This window comes from Pelobates fuscus, chromosome 5 (assembly GCF_036172605.1).
Source record: "Pelobates fuscus isolate aPelFus1 chromosome 5, aPelFus1.pri, whole genome shotgun sequence".
Taxonomy (NCBI): domain Eukaryota; kingdom Metazoa; phylum Chordata; class Amphibia; order Anura; family Pelobatidae; genus Pelobates; species Pelobates fuscus.
In genome coordinates this window covers 72230031-72250733 of record NC_086321.1, presented here as the reverse complement: position 1 = coordinate 72250733, position 20703 = coordinate 72230031, and the positions used below count along the sequence as shown (strand labels likewise).

Here is a 20703-nt window from a genome sequence, read left to right as displayed (position 1 = left end):
GACAAATTGAAGAGTTAGATAATCTACTAGTTGAGGAAATAGCTAAAATGACAATGAAGGGGGAAGTTATCATCATGGGTGACTTTAATCTTCCTGATGTGAATTGGAAAACAAAAATAGCTGCTTGTGCAGGGAGCACACATATTCTCCCTACTGGGATTGTCTCTAAAACAAGTCGTTGAGGAGCCAACTCATAAAGAGGCCATACTAGATTTAGTGTTAACAAATGGAGATTTGGTATCAGATACTACTGTAGGTGAAACTTTAGGATCAAGTGATCATCAGTCAGTGTGGTTTAATATAAGAACAGTGACTGAGTCCCACCACACAAAAACAAAAGTTTTAGACTTTAGAAAAACAGACTTTTCTAAAATTAGAATATGTGTAAAGGAGTCATTATCAGACTGGAGCACTTTAAATGGAGTCCAAGAAAAATTGGATTATTTAAAAGTTGCACAACTGAAGGCAACAGAAAATTGCATTAGGTTTGTCAGTAAAAAATTCAAGAAACCACTGTGGTACTCCGCAGATGTGGCCAATATAGTAAAAAACTAAAAGTTAGCATTTAGTAATTATAAAAAAACCCAGAGTGAGGAAGACAGAATGATCTATAAGATTAGGCAGAAATAGGCTAAGCAAGTTATAAGAGCTTCCAAATCACATAGATGAGAAAATAGCAGTCAGTAAAAAAGGGGGACAAACTTTTTTTAGATACATAAATGAGAAAAGAAAAGTAAAACAAGGATTAGTTAGATTAAAAACAAAAGAAGGAAGGTATGTAGAAGGAAGAAGTTCTATTTCAATTGTCAAAAGTAAAGACAAATAAGTCAATGGGACTTGATGCAATACACCCAAAGCTATTAAAAGAGCTTAGTGGTGTACTAGCAAAACCATTAACAGATTTATTTAACCAATCATTGTTAACAGTAGTCCCAGAAGATTGGAAGTTAGCAAATGTTGTGCCCATTCACAAGAAAGGTAATAGGGAGGAGTCGGGCAACTATAGGCCAGTAAGCCTTACTTCAGTAGTGGGGAAAGTGATGGAAACCATGTTAAAGGATAGGATTGTTGAACATCTAAAAACACATGGATTTCAAGATCAGAGACAACATGGGTTTACTCCAGGGAGATCATGCCAAACTAATCTTATTGATTTTTTTGATTGGGTAACTAAAATTATAGATCAGGGTGGTGCAGTAGAGTATTGCTTACCTAGATTTCAGTAAGGCTTTTGACACTGTTGCACATAGAAGACTTATCAATAAACTGCAATCTTTAAGTTTGGATTCCAATATTGTTGAATGGGTAAGGCAGTGGCTGAGTGACAGGCAACAGAGGGTTGTAGTCAATGGAGTATATTCAAAGCTTGGGCTTGTCACCAGTGGGGTACCTCAGGGATCTGTACTTGGCCACTTCTCTTTAATATTTTTATTAGTGATATTGCAGAAGGTCTTGATGGTAAGGTGTGTCTTTTTGCGGATGATACTAAGATATGTAACAGGGTTGATGTTCCAGGAGGGATAAGCCAAATGGCAAATGATTTAGGTAAACTAGAAAAATGGTCAGAGTTGTGGAAACTGACATTTAATGTGGATAAGTGCAAGATAATGCATCTTGGACGTAAAAACCCAAGGGCAGAGTACAGAATATTTGACAGAGTCCTAACCTCAACATCTGAGGAAAGGGATTTAGGAGTGATTATTTCTGATGACTTAAAGGTATGCAGACAATGTAATAGAGCAGCAGGAAATGCTAGCAGAATGCTTGGTTGTATAGGGAGAGGTATTAGCAGTAGAAAGAGGGAAGTGCTCATGCCATTGTGCAGAACACTTGTGAGACCTCTCTTGGAGTATTGTACGCAGTACTGGAGACCGTATCTCCAGAAGGATATTGATACTTTAGAGAGAGTTCAGAGAAGGGCTACTAAACTGGTTCATGGATTGCAGGATAAAACTTACCAGGAAAGGTTAAAGGATCTTAACATGTATAGCTTGGAGGAAAGACGAGACAGGGGGGATATGATAGAAACATTTAAATACATAAAGGTAATCAACACAGTAAAGGAGGAGACTATATTAAAAAGAAGAAAAACTACCACAACAAGAGGACATAGTCTTAAATTAGAGGGACAAAGGTTTAAAAATAATATCAGGAAGTATTACTTTACTGAGAGGGTAGTGGATGCATGGAGTAGCCTTCCAGCTGAAGTGGTAGAGGTTAACACAATAAAGGAGTTTAAGCATGCCTGGGATAGGCATAAGGCTATCCTAACTATAAGATAAGGCCAGGGACTAATGAAAGTATTTAGAAAATTGGGCAGACTAGATGGGCCGAATGGTTCTTATCTGCCGTCACATTCTATGTTTCTATGTTTCTATGTTGTTCTACTTGGCCTGATTTCATCCCATAAATATCTGTCCAGTGGAGCTTTTATGGGATAAGTTGATTTTACCAACAGCAGCTCCTCTCAACATATAGAATAAAGGGAATTGATTTAATAACTGAAACCTGCCATCATAAAGCCTGAATTGACAACGCTTGGCCTGGGGACAAGTACAAGTAAATAGGTATTTTCTTGGTACAAACATAGACACAGCAGTGGTGCTGGTGACATTTGGGGTGCTGTACTCCCCCCAGAATTGTATTCCTCCCTATACAGTACAGAGATGCTCATACATTACAGTGAAGCTGAGCATAATACAGAGATGCTCATACAATAAAACAAGTTGGGCTTCTGCAATGATACCTTTAGCTTTCCATTAAATAATGCTGTTATGAAACATGTCAGCTACTCCAATAGCTCTCAGCACACAGTGCACACTGGGTTAAAACAGCAGGATACTGATTGACTCCTTTTTACCTTTGCAGCTGACAATAATTAATCTGCAATAGTAATATGGAGTCAAGAAGTAGCTGGCATGGTTAACACAATCAACAATCATTGAAGATTAAAACAGACTGTATTTAGAATCAGATCAATCCTCCGAGTCACAGCCCCAGTCCTGCAGTTTGAAGCTTCACAACTTTTCAACTAGCCACAGCATGAGTGTCTCCGGTCTCAACTGTAGAGTGACTGAACATCATAGGCGTGCCCACGGGGTGTGCCGGGTGTGCCTAGGCACACCCTAATCCCCGCGGCACGCCTGTGAGTCCTGCAGGAACGCGTGGGAACAATGTTCCCACTGTTCCTGCAGGCACTCTGCCACCCCCAAATGCCCTCCGAGTTCCCCCTGTCTTGGGGGGGGGAGGGAAGGGGGGAGGCAAGAGGTAATGGACCCCTGCCAGTCTCCATCTCAACCGCAGCGAGAGAGCTGTGTGCTCTCTGCTCCCTCTCGCCGCGCGCTGTTTGCTTATGACGGGAGCCGGAATATGATGTCATATTCCGGCTCCCAGCTACAGCAGACAGCCCGCGCGGCGAGAGGAAGCAGAGAGCACACAGCTCTCTCGCTGCGGTTGAGATGGAGACCGGCACCTGACCCACTGGACCCCAGGGACAAGTCCACGCCAGCACTCCAGGTAGGGAGGCTGGGTGGACAATTTTTAATAAAAAAAAAAATTATGAGTGTCTGTGTGTGTGTCTAAGTATGTCTGTGTGTGTGTGTGTGTCTAAGTATGTCTGTGTGTGTGTGTGTCTAAGTATGTCTGTGAGTGTGTGTGTGTGTGTCTAAGTATGTCTGTGTGTGTGTGTCTGTGTGTGTGTATGTGAGTGTGTGTGTGTCTAAGTATGTCTGTGTGTGCGTATGTGAGTGTGTGTGTGTGTGTGTGTCTAAGTATATCTGTGTGTGTCTGTGAGTGTGTGTGTGTGTCTAATTATGTCTCTGTGTGTGTGTGTGTCTAAGTATGTCTGTGTGTGTGTGTGTCTAAGTATGTATGTGTGTCTGTGAGTGTGTGTGTGTGTGTGAGTATGTCTGTGTGTCTGTGAGTGTGTGTGTCTAAGTATGTCTGTGTGTGTGTGTGTGTGTCTGTGTCTGTGTCTAAGTATGTCTGTGTGTGTGTGTCTGAGTATGTGAGTGTGTGTCTGTGAGTGAGTGTATGTGTGTGTGTCTGAGTATGTGTGTGTGTCTGTGAGTGTATGTGTGTGTGTGTGTATGTGTGCCTGTGAATGTATGTGTGTGTGTGTGTCAAAGTATGTGTGTGTCTGTGAGTGTATGTGTATTTGTGAGTGTGTGTGTGTCTGTGAGTGTATGTGAATGTATGTGTGTGTGTGTCAGAGTATGTGTGTGTCTGTGAGTGTATGTGTGTGTACGCGTATATATATGTGTGTGTGTGTCAGTGTGTGTGTGCACTTATATATACACACAAGTGTATATTATTTTTTTGGGGGGGTGGGAATCTTGGGAGAGTTCTTACACTTTATTCCCAGGACTTGACCCCTGCCGGCAGGAGAGTTCTCCGGATCTCCCCTCTCGGCTCATGCAGAGCCGGCACTATTTGAGTGCCGGCTCTGCTCTAAGCCTCCATGGGCCGGCGGGGAGATCAAAGACCTACCTCACCGGCCCACAGTAGCATGGAGGGAGGCAGGAGAGGACCCAGGGAGCTCTAGACAGAAGCTCCGCCAGGTTCCTCTCGCGAGATCACTCTCGCGAAAGTGAACTCTAGCCCCGCAGGCTAGAGTATACTCTACACTGGACCACCAGGGATGGCACATGGCAGCAAGGATCTCCCCTCCCTACATAAGGTAAGAAGGGAGGGGGGATATTTACTAATCTGCCCCCACCTTCACAATCCCTCCAAACAGACAGCACACACACACATACAGCACCCTCACACACACAGCACACAAACAGCACCCACACACATAGCACACATACAGCACCCTCACACACACAGCACACATACAGCACCCTCACACACAGAGCACACATACAGCACCGTCACACACACACAGCACCCTTACAATCACACAACACTCTCACACACAGTACACTAACAGCACCCTCACAAACACACAGCACCCTCACACAAACAGCACACTCACAAATACATGACACAAACAGCACCCTCACACACACACATATCACACAAACAGCACCCTCACACAGCACACTAACAGGACCCTAACACACAGCACACTACCAGCACCCTCACACACAAACCGCACCCTCACACACAACACACTAACAACACCCTCACCCACATAGCACACTACCAACACCCTCACACACACACACACAGCACCCTTACACACACAGCACCCTCACACAGCGCACTAAGAGCACACACACACACAGCAGTGTATGTGTGTGCATTTATATATATATATATATATATATATATATATAACAAAAAAATATATATATATATATATATATACACATACACGCGGCGTGTGTTTGTGCTTTGGGATGCACACCCTAATGCAATAGGCTGCGCACGCCTATGCTGAACATGTTAAAGAAGATGGTAAATATGTGCAGTAGGAGTTATTAAAACTATTAGTGACAGGCAGCACAGTGCTCTGTGTTAGAAATGTTCCATTCCACTTGTCACCTCTGGCTTTTTATACACAGTAATTATTTATTTGAGCAAAGTTCTCTGGCAGTCGCTGGGGCTATTTGGGGAAGAAGAAAAGATAATACTATCCACTTACATTTGGCAGTGGCAGTAGCTGTGTTACTTCCAAGATGGATTTTTGCTTCTATCTCATGTGGGCACTTCAACCACACCCCCTGGTGCTATCAGCCAATGATGACCCCTGAACAGAGAAGCCAAGAAATGCCTTCCTTCATGGGCAGCTGGCTCTGCTGCCGAATGGCAACCAAATGGAAATTCCTGAAATTCCTTCTTAAAGGACACTAGGCATGTGCAAATCCTGCTAAAAATGGGCAGATGTTAAACTTGTCCATCTTTTTGACATGCCTAGATGTCCTCAAGTAAGCTTCTACAAACAGCTACAAATGAGTGGGCAGGGACCCAGCAGAACTGAAACCTATGACATAATTAAAGAGCCACTAATTGTTTCATATAGTAGTTTGGCTTATCACACTCACCTCCAAAAAACATTTGTTTTTAAACTGCAAATATTTTTTCTCCACATAAAAACTGGTGGTGTGCTGCCCCAAGGGCCCCAGTGGATAAGACTCTATTGAGACACAGTATATTGTCCAAATAAAGTGCAAATATATTAACTATAATATCTAGTATATTATAAGTTGTCTCACATCACATATCATATTACTGTTGTAGTAGAAATGTGGAACTGCACTCAATCCCAAGTATTGTGTATCTGGGTGAAACCAGGCCAGTGCCAGTACCAGGGACCAAATACTTAGTAGAGAAAATATAAGAAAGGTCCAGGTACTCCAGGATACAAAAAGGCAAATTTATTGAACCCACTGCCACTCACAATGTTTCGACCTATACGGTCTTTGTCAAGCTTTGTCAGGCTCTGTCATTCCCCCACCCCTACCAAAATAGAGTTTGTCTAAAGATAAAGATAAAATATCTGAAATTCAAATGCAGTCAAAACAAATCATAAGATAAAATAGAAACTACTTTGTCTTGTGCATTTTCCCTCCATTTTACAAAACTTGACAAAAGGCAGAGCTACCACCGTCAAGCAGGGCTGCCATAAGGGGGTGACATCCATGACGGTTGTCACGGGCCCGGCGGTCCTTGGGGGCCCGGACTCACTTGGCTGTCCTGGGCCCCACATTCTCTCTCTGCACATATATATAGCGATGATTGCTATATAAATGTGCAGCTGCAGGCCCCTCGGCTCCCTGTACCTGTTACCATGGCAACGCTCCGTGCGGCACGCACGTCACGCTCGCGGGAGTTAGAGAGAGGGAAGAGCTGTAACATACTGCTGCAGTCTGCTGCCCCCCCTGCAAGTACAGGGAGCCCAGACCTTTTGCTTTGTCAGGGGCCCCAAAATGTCTGGTGGCAGCCCTGCCGTCAAGTGTTGTCAGTTCCCCCAGCCATTATTAGTGACAGCTGTGAGGAAAAAAAGCATCGTCTATGGAGGCTCCCACAATCTTGCAGGATCATCCATAGACATGCGTGTTGCTCTCTTGTTCATGCGCAAGAGTACAGCACTGACGTGGGCTCCTGTCAGATGAAGCCCCAGGAGCTGAAGAGCATAATAACAGCAGCCATGAGGGTCAGGTTCAGGTAAGTAAAACCTACCTTCCCCCAGACCACCACACAGCAAGGAGAAATATCACCTTTGGAGGACTTTGCAAAATATGCACAAAATCCAGAAGGTGGCAGTGCCACTTTAATAGAGAACTGATTTATAATCACATAGCTTACAGCTCCTAGAGATGTATTTTGTCTTTTGCTACAAGGTGATGGGTAGCCCAGGATACAATGTATCTTCATCCTAATAACGATACATTTTTAGAGAGATTAAACACTTACAAGTCTGTGGGAACAGAACCTCCTGCTCTCGAGAAGCACAAACTGGTTGTCATTATGCACAAAAACTCGTCAATGTAGCAGAAAATGGAAACAGAAGACTGATAACGTGAAATCAATTTTTTTATTCCAAAAGCACAAATAAAAACAAAATAAAGATGAAAACGGCCAAAAAGTGTGCGGGTGATAAAAGCACAGACCCTTGGGAGAAAAACTCCACATTCTTAACATTAAAGGGACATTTCACTGCCCAAATACCAAAAAAAAAAAAAAATATTGCTGTTTAGTCCTGCATTTAATTATGCATTTTTTCATTGGTGATATGTTAGCTTGCAGAAACTGCAGTTTGCTGCCTTTACAAACTCTCCCCTTCTAACCCCACCCATACTTTCTGTGGCTGTCCAATCAAAGTCTTCCCAATGCAGCTCAATTAAAAGTCTTGACAAGGCTTGGCTCTGAGCAATTGCTGCCTCTTGAGTTTAGCACCACTGAATGAAACAACCAGGAAGTAACAGGACTTGTTGTCTGATTGACAGCACAAGGGGTGTAACAAGGTTCATTTATAAAAGTGCAAATTTCTTTTAAATATACAGTTTTTGGAAAATGACAAAAAGAGGACACAGTCTGCACACATAAAGCACTTCAGCAAGTTAAACTGCTTTAGGGGTCTTGAGTGACCCTTTGGTATTTGAGCAGTGAAATGTCCCTTTAATGTTAAGAATGTGGAGTTTTTTTTCCCAAGGGGCTGTGCTTTTATCACCCATGGTGCCCGCACACTTTTCTCATCTTTATTTTGTTTTTGTTTTATTTTGTGCTTTTGGAATGAAAATTGTATTTCGCGTTATCAGTCTTCTGTTTCCGTTTTCAGCTACATTGCTGAGATTTTCTGCATAATGGCAACCAGTTTGTGCTTCTTTAAAAAGTGTAAGCATGGCTAAAATTGTTCACCTCAAACCCTGCCTTGGATTACATGTTTCATCTGAACACCTCCATTCGATGCCTAGTTTTGGCTTCTGGTAACCATTTAATGCTAAAGTGTAAATAATTCATATGAATGTGTTCTTAGCGTGTTCATATGCTCCAATAACATAAAAAAAAAAAAAGGAAAATATCTGCAATTTCCAGTTTTATGTAAAGTAATCAATTGATGTAATAATATATTTGGCAATTTGTTGCCAGTGTTGCTGGAAAGTTTTACCGACCAGCCATTACTTGCTAAACTAACTATCTCTATTCTTAGCAAGTAGCAGATGTTTCTCAAATGTGAAATCAACCATTACAAACAACATACATCATAGGGAGAGCGTCTGTTGGCCACACTTGTCTCTCTCTATTAACAATATTAAAAACGTAAAAAGAGTAGGAATCTCTGGGCCCCAGTAATATTGGTTATGGGGCCTGACAATTGGCCCTGGGTTAAAGGGTGATAATCTAGTCCTGGAGACGCACAGTCTCTTGTGCTCCTTTTATTTACATCCATAATAGTACAATCAGTGCTTAGTGGTTTGGATTGTTCCTTTAAGAGATTTAGTTTTATGCATTATCCTATAAGAAATAGACCTGTTGAATTATTAGGCCCAATGTGAAACAAGCACGTTAATAATATATATTAGAGGAATGGGATGGAAGTACGGTAAATGAAAAAGTATTGCTATAGGTGTAAAAGGCAGGAAATGCTCCCAGTGCCAATAAGTCCCTTTCAGCATAGTAAATTGAAAGCCGTCTTAAATGGAGAAAGGATGGATTTTTTAAAACCAATACATGGACCACCCAAGAAGCTCTGCACCAACATTCTCATTGATCAAAAAGAATTTTGGAAAGTCATGAATGGAGCTTTTATCAGGCTTGCAATGGGCGCAGTATCAGTGAGAGAACATCTTCTCCCTTTCCATTATTAACACAAGTTATATAATTTACCCTCATTTTGAGACGACTTTGATGCATAATCCCTCAATTCATTAACTTAGATCTAAACTTTCAGTAGACTTTATTTATGCCCATAGAAATCCTATCTATTATTGTAGTCCTTGCTTACTGGTCTGCAGATCAGCAATTGCTGTGAGCCCAACATAATCTATTTTATATTCTTTTACAATCTGTCTCCTTACAGTTTGTTATATAGAGTTTATTATATAACTTAGTTCTTCTGAATTATATCATCTAAGTAAACTAACAAGCTTTAAATCCATATATTTTCAATGCTACCTTTAAATTAATGCTATGGTTATTTTTCCACTATTTATACTGGCACTGTAGCAGAGGTCATGGCGCAGTATGTAGATATGTTAAAGGCCTCAGTGGTGCTATAGAGAGGAGGGGAATCTGCATGACAAAAAGCAATATTAGGCTTTACACGTACAGAACATTCTTAGCATGTCGCATATGTGTTTGAATGCAGAACGCACACATGGAAAGACCTCTGTGCACACACATGTGATTGTTCTAAAATGTTCATGGAATTATTTACACTACAAAACAGTTTCTTCTCAACAGTTTCCCCTTGCACCATTGAAACTCTACAAGAATACAAATGTTTTGTTGGTTTGTTATGGCTTTGGATCATTCTGAATTAACACACATGGTTTGCTGTTCTACACAGTAATGTCCATAGCTAAAAACAAGACATACACAAGCTGAATTCTCACCGCATTCCCTGTGTTCATGCATAGAGCCCTGATAGGTGAGCAGAATTGAGGCCTCATTGCGTGGAATGGGACCCAGATTTTAAACTAGACCTCAGACCTCAGTAGTGAAGAGTTCCCAAAAAGCACAGCATAAACTCAGTAGTTCCAGGTGCCAAATGTTGCAGATTTGTGTGAATGTGTGGATGCAAAAAGCAAGAGAATTGACTGACTGGAGAAGATCAGAGTACATTTACTGTTTCATAAATGCCCAATCCTACAAATAGAAAAGGTACACAGCATGCAAATTAGGAGCATAGTTTTTTTTACAGCAGGTCTCTAATGTATCTTGCCCTCTCTAAATGCCATTTAACGTTTCTCACTATTCTTTCCTCTCACTCATACTTTCTAATTCTAGCTCTTACTCATCATACCCCCAAAATGTTTTACTATAGTATGACAGTAAGTGCCTTTCTCTCTGTCTTTCCTTCAACCCATGTGTAGCTCTTTTAGACATTCTGAATAGACCTGCCCTCTTAACCTGCCCATCATTTGCTTATTTATTCATTCGCTCATTCATTCATTCGTTCGTTCGTTCGTTCGTTCAATCATGATGATGTTTTCTACAATCTTGCATCTGCAATACTAAGTGTAACTTATTCAGATAAAGTAGACTATAATTAAATTATTGTCAGTCCTACATATGTCAATGGAGTAGGACAGATTTATACACACGCCGTACATAAACACTCTATTCTACAAATTCACTATACACTAAAAAATACATTTAGAATAAAGCCAAATCTTCATTTCTCCTTTCTGTTAATGTGGACTCACACTCAGAAGTTGAACTGTTTGGATATAAAGTGACCATGAAGCATGGCAGTGAGGTTCCCAAGTTTATTAATCTGGGGGAAGCCACCAGTGTAGGTTGCCCAGATGCTAAGTTTAGTGTTTGTTTTGGTTATCTATGTAAGAGTGAGTGCATAGCCAAGGGGATTCTGCTGCAGAATTAATTTGATCATTCAGCAAGTCAACAGTTTTCAACACTGAATTGGCTAATACGGTATTTCAACATACCTGTTTGTTTACCATCTTAAAGAATAAGAAGAATACTGGGGATGATAATTAATTGTAGTGAATTATTTTTTTGAGACGGGGATTAAGTTAAACACGTTAAATGCCATAGTGTGAGAATAATTCGGTTTGAGGAATACCTTTGAAGTTCCTCGTGTGCCCTGGAGGTTTCTTTTATGAACATTCAGTGCTGAACCTTAAGGGTCATGACTTAATCTTATAACATCTCTAAGTGTTTTGTTTCATTTAGAAATAGATATGTACACACTGTTTTAAGATGTCACTGTTATAATGTGTTGTTTCATAAGCAGACATGTCTGAATCTAACCCACCCTATTCTTTATATTAGGTATTATCCTGGGATTTTCTGTTCGGAAATATAAAATGTCCTTCCGGGAGATCAAATATTTCTCGTTCCCAGGAGAGCTTTTGATGAGAATGCTCCAGATGTTGGTCCTTCCGCTCATTGTGTCCAGCTTGGTTACAGGTACACTAACAATACATTTTTGTTACACATTCACGCTTTATAACATTAATTATGGATGTAATTCTACACACTGCCTAAAGGGTTTTAAAGTAATGTCTGCAGGTACAAAGGGTGTCCGCTACGACTGTAGATGTGATAAGCGCATCCTGATTTTCAATCAGAACTGACTTTAATTCTTCTCCGGTAACAACCCTGCAGATCTGAAGGTGGAGACTTCTGTTCTTGTAGAACGATTCGAGAATATGCTTTTATCACAGAAATCCACAGAAATAAAACCTATAGTAACCTATAGTGTAGAGGTAGGCAACCTTTGGCACTTCAAATATTTGGCACTCTCCCATAATGAACTCAGAGTCATAATACTGGCAAAGCATGGGAGATGCAGTCCACAATATTTGGAATGCCAAATGTTGCCTACCCCTACTATCATGTTTGAATGTAATGCAGAGTTTCACTGCAATAAAACTCACCACAATATGTATGAGTGTTTGGATAAGGAGAGAAATCTGTTGATATATTTTTTATTATTAATGAATTACCCCCATGATGGCATACCATTTGCAAAAGTAGACAACCCAAGGTATTGCAAATGGGGTATGTCCAGTCCTTTTTTAGTAGCCACTTAGTCACAAACATTGGCCAAAATTGGCGTTCAAATTAGTTTTTTGCATTTTTCACACACAAACAAATATGAATACAAAATTTGGCCAGTGTTTGTGACCAAGTGGCTACTAATAAAGACTGGACATACCCCATTTGCAATACGTTGGGTTGTCTACTTTTGCAAATAGTATGCCATCATGGGGGTAATTCTCATTCCTGGGCTACTATACAGTCTCAAAGGCAACGTAAACAATCTGGCGAATTTCAATGTGAAAAAACTGAAAAATTTAACATGCTATATTTGACCATGTAACTTCCAACAACACCATAAAACCTGTACATAGGGGATACTGTTTTACATGTGAGACATTGCTGAATACAAATATGTGTATTTTATTGCAGTAAAAGCAAACAGTATTATGACATTCACAGTTAGAATGTAACGTAGGACTAAACATTTTTAAAAATTCTTATTTTCTCCCTTTTTTTATATTTTATTCATATTAAATTATGTTTCATACCTAAATATTTGATGTTAAATGAAAGCCCTGTTTCCCCATCAATAAAATGATATATAATACATGTGGGTGCACATAATATGAAAGAACAGACAAATAGCGCAAATTCAAGTTTTTGTTTACGTTTTGTTTTGATCACAACGTGTACATTTGGCTCAGTCCTTAAGGGGTTAAAACTCAATGATATGGTGTAAGAATATCAGAAGCTCTAAGGGAAAATCAGCTTCTAGAGCTCCACAGCAATAACAATTGATTTTGCGTTGTGTGTGTTAGTATTATCAAGGAATAAATCATTGTGACGTAATGTGTGTGAGTATATCGCAGAGCTAGATTGTAATAATGCTCAGTGTCATCATGCAAATCACAGAGCTCCACAGAAATAACACTATGCATGATATATATAACTGTTTCACAGAGCTCCACAACAATATGATTTATTTTATTTTTAATTTTATTTTAACAATTATTATATTTGTTTCATTATCATTTATTTATGTACAGATGAAATATTATCTGTAATGTACCCAATGCAATTTTGTTTCAGCTGCAATGTATTACGCTCTGTAAAATCACAGAGTTGAGCCATATATTCAATATCAGAAATATCTCTTATGTTCACACTTTTTTTGATCTGTTAACTTATTAAAAGTGGCCTCATGTGCACAGGTTGAGATAAGTACTGTTAACCAATACACACAGACAAAGCGAGTCATATCATGGGCATGTACAGAATCTATAGCTTGATAAAAAATTGTACACACTTGTGCGAAATATGATAGCAGGGCCGCCATCAGAAATTTTGGGGGCCCTAATACAGCTCAAGGCCACCTCCAAGCCCGCCCACAGGGACCTCCTCCAAATCCCGCCCACAGGAATACACACACAGACACAAACAGATACAAATACTGCAACAGACTTACACACATACAGGCATACTGACACACACATACTGAGACACACACACATGCATGAGGAGATACAGATACACACACACACACTGACATACATACATACTCACATACACACATACTGACACACACACACACACATATACATGCAGACATACATACATACTGATATATACATACATACTGACAGACACATACTGGCATGCATACATACATACATACACACACATACACTGGCATACATACATACACACAGGCATACATACAGACAGACATACATACATACAGACATACATACATACAGACATACATGCAAACATACAGGCATACATACAGGCATACATACATACATAGATACATACATACAGGCATACATACAGACATACATACATACAATTCATTTTTCACCCACCCTCCTCTTCCTTACCTTTGTATTGATGGGGGTGATGGGTGTCGGCTGCCTCTCCTCTTGGCCTTCAGGCTGCGTCCTCCTTCCCACACGGAGTAAGCTGGGAGGAAGTGACCGTCTGTCACTTCCTCCCAGCAGCACTTGCGTTATGTATGCATTTTTTTTTAAAAGGGGCCCGGTCGCGCTATTACAGCTCTGACCGGTCCCCTGAAGATAATAGGACCCATTGGGTGGCCCTAAATGCTTGGGCCACCTGATGGGCCCCAGGGCCAGGGCCGCCGGGCCCGTGTCAACCATCATGGTTGTCACCCCCTGATGGCGACTATGTATGATAGTATGATACACACAGCTTTTAAGTCAGTCTTAGCACTGAACGGAAATGTTAAAGTAACCTCGGAATTTTGTTTTCACTAAACAGTCAGTTGGGGTGAATTGAAAACCATTTAGGACCTAGAAGTTGATTGGCATTCATTCTCCAATATAGCTATATTAAATATATACCAACTCTGCCTTTATTTTATCTGAATGTTGCAAATTTCCGCTTCTAGTTTGCCAAAACTGTTCACCATTGTTTAAAGCATAGTTATTCACTAAACCAGATTGACTAGAGAATTCCAAATTGTAATTAAAGTAACAGATAATGTTATTAATTATTTGTTATAATAAGTATGGATGTAATTCTACACATTGACTAAAACAAGCTGAGCTAATTTCTATACTGGTCAGTAAAAAGTAGCCATTATGTGTTGTTTATACCAACAGTAGATCCCTGTGGCTAAAAATACTGTCACACTTCCATAGTCCATCTTTTGTCTGCATGCTATGAATGTCTGCATCCACTGATACAGACCCCCACTTAGCACTTACCATTGATATATTATACAATAAGCAAGTGGTGTTGCCATAGCTTACTAAACTAACATAGTTCTGGTAAGTATAAAGAGAGGGCAGATCCGGAGCTCAATCTGCAGAGTAGCACACTTAGATTAGATTATGGATGACTTCTTTGCCATTTCTCCCTTTATTCATTCACAGCCCTTTGTCTGTGAGTTATTCCCTAGTTATTTCCTTCCCACTAATGTTCACATGTCAACATTACCTGCCAATTCACCACTTGTGCTTCCATGTAATTAGCCCTTTCCTCCCAAACTAGATCTTCACATTTGCTATTGCCTCCCCAAATTAGACCCCTCGCTTTTCCCTACCAGTAAATTATTTGCCTCCCTAAACTAGGATCCTTGCTATGCCCTGCAATTAAATGATTACTCCAACCACCATGACCACTTAAGTGATATAAAGTGCTCATAGTGATTGGAGTATGCATGTGCTGTGTTTCAGTTTGAAACACAGCACATACTGAGTTATTGCTTATTGTATGCTGGGGGGCTAGTTGGACTCACAGCAAACGTGACATTGGCAAGCTAGAACCCAATGTCAATTCTGTGCATAAAAAAATGTTTGTCATTAGTGTGCACTACAAAGGCAAACATGAAGATCTTCCTTTTGCAGGCAGAGCATCTTCAACAGGAAGATTGCTTCCCCCTCTCTTCCACCCTCTCGGCATTCCCTCCATTGAAGAATAATCGTTTTTTTGAGCATGCGCTCTGAGCTAGCAAAGTCTGTGATTAGACTGACGTCGAAGAGGGCATGCCTGTAAATGTTTTACTCATCCTTCTGCACTACACACAAAAACTGCAATTTTCTGTCCTCCTTGCTTATGTCTATCTTGTCAAAAGAAGAGGAGGTATATGGCAGCCCAGGGCTGGGATCTTGTTATAGCCAGAGACATGTGCTCTCAGGATTTCACATGGTCCTGGGCAACAAACTGAAGTGACATTATATTCCGTCTCCTGTGCGTGAGTTATATGCAGAGAGGGAGCCTAGATAGGCAACCTCGCATGTTTTGCTTCATATTTCTTTTTCTGAGTATATTAGTGGTTCTACCTCATGGCTAGGTGGGTGCACTTGCCCTCCTGCACCCTCCAGATTCCACTGGAGGTGTAAAGTGGGAAAGACAAGTTACTGACTGCAAAACTTTAATACATCCTATAGGTTAGAAAGACATTTGTGTTTAAGAAAACCTTGTAATGTGTTCTGGAAGAGTTTCTTTGGCAACACCAACATGTTTACAATGACCTGGTTGCTATGGCAAGTGCTGCAACAGCCCTGTATGCAGAGCATACCTGCCAATCTTCCCTGTCCACTTTCCAGGATGGAGGTGGGCAAGAAGAAAGCAAGCTCTGTGCAGAGAGCAGGTCCACCCCAAAATATGGTGGCCAGGCTGACTGACAAACTGTCCCCGCCCGCAGATCTTGCGCAGAGCGTTGCTGAAGCGTCCTCTGCGTGACTCTAGTGCCCAGGCCCCGACTGCATTTTGAAATCTGGTGGAACCTATTTTTGCTGAGACAGTATTCCAAAATGCGGGGCCATCCCAGCAAATTTGGGACTATATTCCCATAGACCAGTATATCATTTTCTCAGTATTTATGTTTGTTTAGAACAATACAGGTGGTCTTTATGTCTGAGCAGAGAATTATCTTATTGTTTAGCTAGATAGTTTTTATGTCCACTAAGAGAGATACATGGTCTGTGTTTGTATAGTGTTTGGTTATAGTTATATAACTAATTAAGGTATAAAAATTCTAATTAAAAAAAAAAAAAAACATTTGGAATGGCCAATTTTTGCTTACAAGCAGTTTGACTTGTCTGAATTTTGTTAAAAAAAAAAAAATTGGGGAATACGAATCAGATTAACCACAAAAAGTGACAACAGTGGTTTCAAGTATGTGGAGCTTACTATTGTTGAATTAAGAAACTTACTTATTTCAATAAAAGATTTATTTTTATTTTTTTCGGTCCTGTTGGTCAAAACAGAACAAAAAAAAACGATTCCAACTTTTTTATTCTTCTATTGTGAAATTATTTTGTAATGTTACATATGGACCATCTTTTCTTATGGACACATTTTCTTACCAATACGCATATAGCTCATAATTTGTATGTCCTCTCTTGTTGATATTTATTCTTCATTTTCCCAATACCCACAATATTTTTTATCCCAAGTTCAGTGACTCATCCAAACCATCATTCAGTAAATTCAATGGAGCAGAAACTTTTTGAATGAGAGTACTTGTCTTCCAACCCTTATTGTTAGTTACTCGTTGAGGAATGCTTATTGTCCTGCCCTTTCTCGCTCAAGTTTAATAGAACCCGTGTGATTTAGGCCGTGTGAATTTTGTGATACCTTTCTTCCCTAAAAGGAACTCGAGTTAAAAATAGCGGAAGTAATTCCTTCCTCTTTCCATTCGTAGAAAATCTTTTGATGGTATTATGATGTAGGTTTCTACAGAATTAAACGATTGCAGTAAAAAAAAAAAAAAAAATGTTGTATTAATATTGTTATGCTTCTTGAATGGTATAATATACATTGAGCTATTAACGTATCTCCTTCCATCTTTTGTCTAGCCTTCTCCTTACCCTGCATCTACAACCCCATTACCCTGCCGTTGTTTCTTTAATGGTAGTTTTCCTAATGTGAGTAAATAAGTCTGTAAAGGTTAAAGTTCTCCTGTTCTTTTTATTTTTCTCTTCTTATTATCTCAGTTATCTCATATGGATACACTCATCTTTAACGCTTTACTCAGTCTGGCTAAGGCTCATCACATGGTTACGCAAACTTTTTTTTATTGTTTTGTAATTCATATATACAATAAAGATCACTTGCAATATAGTGTTTGTTTTACATTCTCATCAAACATGATAATCTTATTTTTTTCTTTTCTTTTTCACATTTCCATTTCCTTTCCATTATTAAATATTGCAACATTAACATACATCATTTTCTTTACATGTTATACTCTAGCATCAAAGTATAATATACTTGAGCATATTGTTCACTTAGAAGACTTGTACCTTTTTTTTTTTTCAATATTGTTTTATAGCAACAACATATATATTTAAAAGCATGGGTCCTCAAACTCCGGCCCCCCAGATGTTGCTGAACTACAACTCCCATGATTCTCTGGCTATCTATGTAATTCAATGAATCATGGGAGTTGTAGTTCAGCAACATCTGGGGGGGCGGAGTTTGAGGACCCATGTTTTAAAGCATATTCAAAAACATTTTTCAATAAATACAAAAAATGCAACATAAATAACAAACTGGAAAAAAAGGGTGATAACTCACAGTGTGAGATTCAAGACTTTACCAAGTAGGGGATAATTTAGGAGAGGTCGTATCTGTGTAAGCAGACGTTATTGTTATACTATTTATTTTGTATGACAAGACAATATATTAATATATGTAGTTGATTAAATAAAATGCAATAAAATATATGGTGGTTTACTGAGGATAATTAATGTAAAACTGTATTAATAGCAGATGTTGTAAAAGACAAGGCTGATGGCTGATTTATTTATACATTTTTTTCACAAAAAATATAATTTTCCAAGTTAAATTAAAAAGTTGTGAAGGATATTCCTTTTTTTATTGTTTAGCGAAATGCGTTGGATATGGAAGTCTTGTTTTGTAACACTGTTTATCTCACAGTTCTGGACAGAGACAGCTTGATGATTTTGCAGGGCATCTCATGTTGCCAAAAATATCCATTCTAGTGAATACTAGTGTACTTCCCTTGAACTTTTTTTCTTTTTTAGATGCAAATTTTAGGCCACAGTGAATGACTGTTGGCATCACATCTATAATTGTTTATTCAGCAGGGTAAGTTATGAGCATGTCTCTATAATTGTGAGATACAGTTTTTTCTTCTCATTGCTATTTCTTTCCCTTGAGAAACAACACGGGAGTCACCAAGTGCTCATTATGCATCAATCTTCATATATTTAATCTGCATCAATGATTTGTTTTGTTTTTGGGTGAAACGAATTGAGCGATGGGAGGTTAAAGTATCATCTGGAAATGGAAACTGTAGTTGTATATCGAAAAATATCCAAAGAATTAACATTATCCAATCCTATAAAATAGTCATTGTCTAAAACGCAGCATACTCCATTTCCAAATAAACACAAAATAAAAACGTATTTAACTTCTGTTCAATGTTATTACTGAAGTATAATACTAATTTAATTTTGCATTTTATATTATACCTCGTATAATGCTCATGGCATATCCAAGGATGATATTTGGCAGATATGATGTAGATAATGTAAAGCAAGCATGTCAAACTCGCAGCCCACTGGCCACATGCGGCCCACAATGGACCTCTTTGCGGCCCGGCGAGCGGCGAGTACATGCTTAGTTTAAAGCACAGTAGGCACCTGTTTTCTCCACATCGCAGGTGCCTACTCTGCTAAAATTTACCCGGCTGGGAAGAGAGCTCAGTCTTCCTGCTCCTCACTGCTCCCTTGCGCGCGCCGTCTATAGTGATGCCGGAATATGAAGTCATATTCGGCACCCGGCATCACTAAACTGCGCGCGTGAGGGAGCAGTGAGCAGCAGGAAGGAGATCTCCAGATTGAAGATTTCCACTGAACCCCAGGGATAAATACAATGATGCGAGCATGTGTAAGAATGTGTAAATGTGTGTGTGTGTGTCTGTCAGTGTGTGTGTGTCTGTCAGTGAGTATGTGTGTTTCTGTCTGTTTGTGTCAGTGAGTGTATGTGTGTGTCTGTGTCAGTGAGTGTGTGTGTCTGTGTCAGTGTGTGTGTGTGTGTGTCTGTGTGTCTGTCAGTGAGTGTGTCTGTCAGTGAGTGTGTCTATCAGTGTGTGCGTGTGTGTGTGTGTGTCTGTCAGTGAATGTGTCTGTGTGTGTCTGTCTGTCTGTCAGTGAGTGTGTGTGTCAGTGAGTGTGTGTGTGTGTGTTTCGGTCAGTATTGCGTTGGCCGCGGGTGGACAGTGGAGGACCTGGAGGTGCATGGAGGCACGCAACACCACGTCCCATTCCAACGTGACGTCGACGTGCTCAACCTTCACAGGGTTTCAAGAAGAAGCAGTAAGATCTGCTTTGGCACAGGGTGCACACGGGGCCATTTGGGGTATACCAGAGGCCGGACTCTGGAGTCGCATACTGGCAACGGCAATGTGAGTGGAGTCTGCTTGTTGGCTAGAGGGGGGTGCTGGGATTTAGTAGAGGGGGAGGACGGGGATTTAGTAGAGGGACTGGGATTTAATCGAGGGGGTGCTGTAGTTTAGTAGAGGGGGATGCTGTTTTTTTTTTATACTGTACTTTTCAAAATAAACCTACGTTTCGATGAAAATTTAAGTTTTGTTTTTTTTTTTACGCCCCACATAAACTTAAACCTTGTTTATTTGGCCTGTGCTAGACTTTGAGTTTGACATGCTTGATGTAGAGCCAAAACGCATTGTGTATAGAGCATTATAATATACTGTATTGCCTATACTGTATACTGATCTGCTTGCTTACCTTGGGATCAGAGGCTACTGGAACTATGGATGAAAAACTAAAGCCACCCATTTCAGTTCTATAGCAACTATTACATCTAGACATGCATAAGTGAGAAACGATTTAAAAGCCGTGCCTCTCAGACAACATTACAAAAATTCTTAAAGAAAAAAAAACGCTTGCCAGCAGTATCGTACCACCGTGACATCTGTCACTCTATGTTCCTCTTGCAAACTTGCCAGAGGAATAATCACAGCAACTACAGGACATTTTACTAGTATTGTTTATGAAACATATATATTGCAGTCATAGTTCTAAAATTAATTAACACCTATATATAAAATAAATAAACACTTGC

General features: G+C 39.9%; 1 protein-coding gene across 1 annotated transcript in view; it reads left to right on the top strand.

Moving 5' to 3' along the window:
- Positions 1-20703, top strand: part of SLC1A3 (solute carrier family 1 member 3) — a 60079-nt gene that overhangs the window by 7725 nt on the left and 31651 nt on the right. Inside the window, exon 3 of the mRNA XM_063453983.1 lies at positions 11407-11544. Within this exon, the coding sequence (XP_063310053.1) occupies positions 11407-11544 (138 nt within the window). The remainder of the gene's footprint in view (positions 1-11406; positions 11545-20703) is intronic.